This window comes from Pempheris klunzingeri, chromosome 2 (genome assembly GCF_042242105.1).
Source record: "Pempheris klunzingeri isolate RE-2024b chromosome 2, fPemKlu1.hap1, whole genome shotgun sequence".
In the NCBI taxonomy this organism is placed as follows: domain Eukaryota; kingdom Metazoa; phylum Chordata; class Actinopteri; order Acropomatiformes; family Pempheridae; genus Pempheris; species Pempheris klunzingeri.
In genome coordinates this window covers 14,767,705-14,775,887 of record NC_092013.1, presented here as the reverse complement: position 1 = coordinate 14,775,887, position 8,183 = coordinate 14,767,705, and the positions used below count along the sequence as shown (strand labels likewise).

Genomic DNA, 8,183 nt, shown 5'->3' with positions numbered 1-8,183 from the left:
TTACAGGACGTTAATGAAATCTAACGTCTTAAACTCAATATGATGGTTTTAGTAAAGGTAACAGAAAAGATAATCTATGGGTTAAAAGGCAGTCAGAAATCTTTGGCTGTCATTCTGTCTAAATGAACACTTTGGCCAGCTGTTTCCTGATAATTCACCTTAGAAAATGTATTATTTGGTGGTCAGAAGTAAGTAGCATAAAATGGTTTAAGCCGTTCAAGAGGGTGGGGTGTCAAAGTGATTCAGTGGTTAACACAAGCACCAAGGTTTGATCCCCGGTGTCTTCTATGTGGTATTTCAATGTTCCACAAGAAATGGAAATAACTTCTGCTGTGTCTTCCACTTCTTGTGCAGGTCAGAGACGTTTCTCATGGCCTCCCTTGCTGTGATCTGGTTCATGTTGGGATCAGGACATTTCCCTGCACTATTTTGGAGCGTACATGTTAGTGTTTGCTTGATCCCTCCTGCGTTCATGTGGGTTTTTCAGGGAGTACTTCATCATTTCACATTTCAAAGGCATGAAAGTGAATTAGTCAACAATGCTCAGCCTGTGTAAATTGATTTCTACAAAGTATTTATGTGTCAGGATTCCTGTCCAAGATGTTTTTTTTATCTTCCATGTATACACGTTAAGTAGCTCCAAACATGCCTGAAAATAATTTAGCAGGCAGGAAAATGTGAACACTGAGGTTCTTCGTCTTTTGAATATTTCATAGTTTTCAAGAAACAGATTAACGATTTAAGACACTGACCACCCCACTTCCACATGCACGTAAACAGAAAAAAAGTTTGTTCAATACACAAGGAGAGACGTTACAAAGAAAAGTTTTAAAAGACAAAGATAAAGTGTATGTGATCTTTTTTAATGGCCAACACAGTTGTTTTTTCTGAAAAATCATCCAGCTTCACAAAGTGGGGAGTCCAACTGCGATGTGATTGCTTTATGCTTTCTGGCAACACGGAGCTATTTTCATTTTATTGGCTTTCTGAGATTCTATTAGATATGCACTAATGTTTGTTAAATCTCTTAATAAACTGAGTTTAGATCTTTTAGATAAAAGATATGAACAATAGTTTTACATTACATTTTAGAAAATATGCTCGTTTGCTTTGTTGCATAGAGTTAAAAGACTGATACCACTCTCCTCTCCGCTTTGTCTGTTTAAGAGTGGGTAAAACTAGCAGCCGGTTAGCTTAGCTTGTCACAAAAACTGGAAACGAGGAAACAGCTAGCCTGGTTCAGTGCAACGGTAAAAAAAAATCAACCAAAATCTCTAAAGCTCACTAATTAACATGCTTATATGAGCAGCTGCCAGACAACCAGTGGAGATTCCAGGAAGTAACTGCTCTCAGCCAAGAAATAGTCCGGTGCATAACGCCCGTGAATTGTTGTTTTACACCTCAGTTTATGGGCGGATTAAACAAACAAGATATAACTGTCATTAGTGAGCTTTAGAGGTGCTGGTAGGTGGACTCTGTTAGCTTCCAACTGAGCCAGGCTAGCTGTGTCCTCCTGTCTCCAGTCTTTGTGCTAAGCTAAATTGCTTGCTGTGGCTTTATATTTAATAGATGAATGTGAGAGTGATACAAACCATCTTGTCTAACTCTCCATCAAAAGGTGAATAAACATCCTTTCCAAAATGTCAAAGTATTCCTTTAATTCCTGCTATCCTTCTGTCACTGTGTCACAGATAGTGCACATGTCAAAAAGTCCTCCTCAATTTCACATCTCAGGTTTGGATTTGGTGTTAATGAGGGATATAAAAGTCTATACCCACTGATAGTTGACACACAAGTCTAACCAAAGATCTGCGTCAAAGCTCATCTACTCTAACTTGAATTGGTCAATGAGGACATATCTATTATGTTTATTAGTCATCAGTGAAATTCTTACCCTATTTAATCAACTATGAAAGTAAATACATAAAGTGGTTCGGAACTACATGATAATAAACCTGAAATGACCTTACGTGTTGCTTTAATTCAGGTTACAGTGGTAATGAAAGGTGTTTGTATGTGTACAGTGTAAGATGGAGCTCAGTGCTTAGAAGATATTAGTATCGTGTACATAATCAAATTAAATTCACACATCTTTTACTACAGTGTCTGGAGCAGCCGTCTTCGTTAAAGGCCGACTCCTCCTGCTTTTTCCAAGTAAAATATCTGGTCATCTGAGCGTCTCTAACTGAACTGTCACAGATGATTAGAAGAGGAACAACTCGTCTTGGTATCCCAAAGAGCATGGGGTCCTCACGAGAGAGTGAGCCACAAGTAGAATCAATGTCACCGTTCAGATAATCACGCATTGCCGATTCACCATGTAAGATTCATTTTGTTTGCTGCCTAACTGTGTAAAGCCTCTATTCATTTTCAGATTTTTCTGCTGAAAAAACATGGTCAACACAATAATGATGCTTTCCTCTTGAAATTTCAGTCCTGGTTGTTGAGAGGCAAAATGTTTTGAGTTATGATATTATTTTGGATGCTGAAGTGATTTCTGTGACAAACCAAAGTGACCAAATGGTGAAAATTTTTTAAAACTAGCATCCATTGACACACATGTGATACAATAAGGCAGTTTTATTTGTTTTTAATGCAGTTTGCCATTAAGTGCTACTTATTTTGGTAATATAAAACATAATTTCTTGAATAATGGTCAAATAATTTGTATCATCACAACTTATGTATTAATAGTTCATCATTTACATAAGATAGTTAGACACAACTATAAAGGTAATATGTAAAGGGGCAAGTATGAATATATCCTTTCCTGAAAGCAAATCAAATAAATGTGATAGATTACGTATTGTACAAAAAAAATATTTTTTAGGTAATGTCTCTTTCATCTCTTTGCAATCATTTGAAAGTCATTACTGGCTTTATGTATGAAGAGTCACGCAGGAACAGTCGGATATTTTCAGAATAACAAACAAGGCCTGTCTCTTTTGTGTGTCTTCAGTGACCTCTTCTCACTGAAAACCATGTGTTTGTCACACACACATACACACACGGAAAAACAAGCTTTACACAACAGGAGTGTGAAATCACCATGTTCCAAGGCTCGGGGGGGGTAGGGAGGTGGTCGGGCTCCCAGTGGGCAGAAATCTCTGAGCACTCGGACAGCATCAGGCTAAGCAATGACCCCTGAATTCGTGAACGCTCTCAGGAAATCAGTGTTTCATCTCTGCTGGGGTCAGCGGTGGAAACTGATTTAAAACTCAATGCGTTGCTGATGTAAGACACACAACACATGTAGAATAGAAATTACAGAAAGGAGAATGTGAGAGATTATGTGACAGACAGCACAATTGTAACCGGAGACTCTAAAATTTCAAGTGACAGATTACAATATTTACAAAGTCATAATTATAAATGTAACAGCTGGTTTGTCGTTTTTGTCATGCTCATGATGTGATCTTTGTACCTGCTAAATTGCCTTTACTAATACTAGAAACTGGATTATTCATGTGTATTCATTAGGTAAATTTCAGAACATTTACATAGTCATAAATTTAAGGCTTTCAGCTGCATTCATAGCTAATGTATTTGACCACTGAGGCTTACAATGAGAACAGTAGTAAAATAAATGTAGCTGCTACATAATATAATAATTCAAATCCATGTTTTACCACCAATAAAACACATCAAGTTTTTATTTCAAGTGCATTTACTGAAAAAACCTACTTAAGTGATTTTGCAGTTCATTACTTTAACATTTCCACTGTATGCTACTTAATGGACCTATATATTCCACTACATTTGGGGGTTATACTGAATATTATAGAAATATTGTACTTTTTGCTCAACTGCATTTACCCAACAGCTTTAAGCACTAGCTTAAGATTTGACATACAAAAAACACAAGATTTGTTTATGAAATATGACATGAATTAAACTACTCAAAGGAATGTAAAGTACTCTAAATTAGCTCCAATACAAAAGGCTGGAAGTCCAATGAATTAATGATCACAATGCAATAACATAATGTAGTAGCAACAGTAGATATTATTACCCCATAACACTTGAAAGGCTCAGCTGTATATGTAAACAGCAGACCTATGTTATCTTTGACACCCAAAGCAAAGCACATTTTGATGATATTACGTCTGTACTTTTACTTTGTGAATGCAGAACTTTTAGTTGTAACATATATCATTAGAGTAACATACAGTGTGATGTTATTACTTTTACTTAAGAGTTCTTAAGTAAAAGTTGCTTTAAGCGTACTTCTGCCACAACTACACATTAAACAAAACAAACAAAGAAACATTATAAAAACTTGAATGCAATCTTCATGTCTGAGGGAATATTTTTCTAATTTGTGGGACATTTTCTAGGCTGACATGAATTCTTCAAAGAGGATGGTTAACTGAGCAGTGCAGGGCTGACATTGGTTCAGTGTGTTGTGGTGCATTGGAGAACAATACTACAGTGCCATCTAGCGTCGCTGTGACGCAATGACGCCAGGGCTGTACGTAACTTCCTGTTCAAACATGGCGGCGCGCTGACGAATGTCACATTATTTCTGATGTTGAGAACACTTATTAACACACATTAACAGTAATTTACGTTAATTTTACAGCCTGTCCAGCGAAGGAAAGACAGCGACGCCTGGGAGGATTGTGTTCAACATCCGCATCCGAGGTATTTCGCTCATTTCCAAACCGCGTAGTCTCTAAACATGAGATGCTCTTCAACGCTACCTTTAAAGTTAGCCGCTAGCAACATCTCCATAGCTATACTGTTTTAATTGAATGACTTTTAAAGGTTGTCGGACACATAGTAAATGTGTAGCAGGATGAGATTCACTACTGGTGTTGTTAAGAAAGTTATTTCTATGCACTGTGGTATAATGGTGATTTTTTTAAATGTCTGTTGCAGGAAAATCCAGCTAACACCATGGTTCATTTATGTGAGTATGTACAGTGTGAGCAGGCACATCCTGACGGTTTTGATGTTTATGAGCAGAGTTATAACAACACATGTAAAAATAACATCTAGAACACGTTTAGTCAGACATATTACTTTTAGCATAAGCAGTAGGGACAGCTTCCTCACTTAAATATTACATATTGTAAACATACTGTTCAGTAAAGTAATGTAAAGCTTATTAATATGACTTTAGGGTTCTAACTACCATTTTTCCACTACTTGAGTTATCAGTATTTTATTGCCTAACCATAAGGTGACACCTACAAATGCCTTGTTTAGTCTTACCGTTTACAGTTTATAATACAACAACATAATTGCAATAATAATAATACAAAATTCTTAAAAGGACCCATGTAAAATTGCTGTTTTTGTCAGTGGAGTCTGGTGGCTTTGAATCAAGCGACACAACAGCTGTTTCTTGTTAAACAAAGAGGATCTTACAGGTCTATCTCTGTAACCTTTCTGTAATGCTGTCAGACACAGCAATCTGAACCTGTCAACAGCAAAAACAAGCACTTTTAGTGGATTATTTCAAATCTGGCACAATTGCCTTAATAGCCTTTGTAGCTCTTCGCCTCCTGTCATGGTGAGGTGTTGATTTAATTCTGTGGTGATTTTAGAAGACATACTCTCTTTGCTTTTGTTTTATTTGTGTTGCTATACACTGAGAGACATGTTCACCCCATTCGTGTTAATAAGGGTAGACTAAATCAGAACCTCTTTAAAACTGAACATTATAAAGGTTGGATTAAGACTGCACTGAAATTAGCAAGATCTACGTAATAAATGGGCTTTTTGTACTGAGCAGGTGCCACAAAGTGTTTCACAATAATAAAGCACCATAGGATTAATACATACAATTCAAATAAAAAAACAAAACAAAACAAGTAGTGAATGTTTAACTACTCACTTCTCTTTCCTCCATCTTGTTCAAGAAAGCAACTTGAAGCAGAGTGGAATCAGAGATATGGAAAACATAGGTTTGCTAAATAAGACGGCAGTCAGTGGCATACACAAGATCTCATCTTATATACTACGCTTTTGAGGAAATGACATGCACAAGGTGGTTAAGGCCTCTGACAGTTCAGCCTTTATTGGAAAATGTAGATCATTCATCTCTCACTGATGCAGTGATGTTTTTACAAGAAAAAAATTATTTTCCTTTGACAATGCTTACTGTGCTCATTTTCCTCTGCAGCGTCACACCTGCTTAAGAAGTACCACGGAGGTTTTGTTGTCATCCGCTTGGCTCTTGCTGGCCACAAACAAGCTAACAGACCCTTTTATCGCATTGTGGCAGCTCACAATAAAAGGGCAAGAGATAGTAAATATATAGAACAGCTGGGTTCCTACGACCCCCTCACGAACATCTACAATGAGAAACTCATAAGCTTCAACTTCGACCGAATCAAGTACTGGATCGGCTGTGGTGCACACCCTACGAAGCCAGTGGCCAAACTTCTAGGTGCGTATTCAGTACATTAGCATGTTCTTTTACGGTGGATCAGCATTGCTCAATGTTATTGAGGGCCTGCCTAGATAAGTGTTTTTCTCATATTGATTTGTTTGATCAAGGAGGTCCATCTGTAGCTTTTATGAGCACAGTTTAGGCAATATTCATCTAGAGATATACTTGTAGACTCTTCTTTGAACTTGATTTCTATATTATCTGCTACCATAAGTGATGACTCATCTATGCCCTCTGGGTTAAAGGATTGTAAAGATACAGATTAAATATGCTTTTTACAGACATAACAAGCATCCAATGTACTTAAGTGGTTGGTTCTCCAAGAATTGTCGACAGTGAACAATTATTTTAAAACAATAATTTGTCAGCTCTTTAAATTCAAAAATATTTTCGTTACTCTCTGCAATGCCTCTGCCATAGTTTGTTTGAAACATTTGCAGTGAAAGATGTGGTTTTCCCCTCTCCCCTTTCTATTTCCGCAGGGTTGGCAGGATTTTTCCCTCTCCATCCCATGACCTTGACAGAGGCAGAGCGCAGAAGGGCCCAGTCTGAGCTGACAAAAACAACAACAGGAACAGAGGATGGTGTAGTGGAGGGACAAAAGGAGGTTGAAGTGTGAGATTTGAAGCTGGAGTCTGTGTGTGACTGTCCAGTACAAAAGGATGTCACAGTTATTTGGAGACAGAACTGATCCATTTGTTTCCCAACTTGTGACACTTGGGTGGACTGCTTGTAGCAACTTTAGATTTGGCATATTATAGTTCTAGTTGCTTTAATAGCAGCTATGAACAATTAAAACTGATTGTTGAAAAAAATCAATCAATATCTTCAGGTTATGTTTGTGAGAGTGGAGTGCCATTACAGGCGGTTGTTTGAATTTCCTGTTTTATTTGACCTAAATAAAGTATTTCAATATTATTGTACTTTTTTCTGTTGCCCTCTTTCTAACTTTTTCAAGGCCTTTATGATCCGCTCCAGGAATGTCAAGAAATTAGTTTTTTCATTTCCCTTGAACCTGACTCATTAACTTCTCTGTGATTCATTCTTCTTTTGCCAGTCTTCTCTCTTTTTTTATCCTGCCTCTATCTCAATGTGCACATATGAGTCAGTGCTGAATGTCCATAATTCAAACACAAGACAAGAAAAGAATTGAGAAGTGGGTGGGTTTGTTGACAAGATTATTGGCAAGATTTACAGCTCTTAGTTCCTTTTGGCTCAAAAGCAAATTCTCCACCCTCACTTATTCTGAACGGTGTGTTATGGAAACCTTTGTAAACTGGAAACTTACTGTTCACTGACAGTAGTCACGTACAGTAAGGTTAATATTTTTCACATACAGTAAAAGTAATGTTTTTCGAATTATGATGCAGTAACAAAGGAAACAGTCAATTCACTTTTTTTCCTCATAGACAACATGTAAAGACCAAACTCTGTAAGCTCTAACTTGTATTAATGACCAGCAAAAGATAATAAATCATACACACAGAAAATCGTCAGTTTCAAAGTAAATTTTATGTGATTACAATGGAAAAAGCAGCAGTAATCTCCTCAAAATGCAATCAGATCACACAAAGTTCTGTAGGTAACAAACTAAAGCAGCAAATGTCTTCATCATCAACATCTTATATTGTACAAAAAAATAATCCATGTTTCCCTTCTTGTGTGGCATGCCCAGTCCGAGTCTGTGACTTCTACAGACCTGTTCATGTGTGTCCAGCTGTCCATGAGAAAGTGATGCTGTCTGGTATGCCACATGCTTTATTGTTGCATGCTTGTGGTTTGG

General features: G+C 37.2%; 1 protein-coding gene across 1 annotated transcript; it reads left to right on the top strand.

Annotated features, from left to right (window-relative positions):
• The first annotated feature begins 4,498 nt into the window (after nt 1-4,498).
• On the top strand, nt 4,499-7,288 carry mrps16 (mitochondrial ribosomal protein S16). The gene is made up of 4 exons (XM_070846959.1): nt 4,499-4,644; nt 4,882-4,912; nt 6,131-6,397; nt 6,883-7,288. Exons 2-4 carry the CDS (start codon nt 4,900-4,902, stop codon nt 7,017-7,019), a joined length of 417 nt encoding a protein of 138 aa, XP_070703060.1. The 5' UTR covers nt 4,499-4,644; nt 4,882-4,899; the 3' UTR covers nt 7,020-7,288.
• The last annotated feature ends 895 nt before the right edge of the window (nt 7,289-8,183 follow it).

Coding starts and splice junctions, on each gene's coding strand:
- mrps16 (XM_070846959.1), top strand. Junction 6,398..6,882: donor GCCAGTGGCCAAACTTCTAG/GTGCGTATTCAG, acceptor CTATTTCCGCAG/GGTTGGCAGGATTTTTCCCT.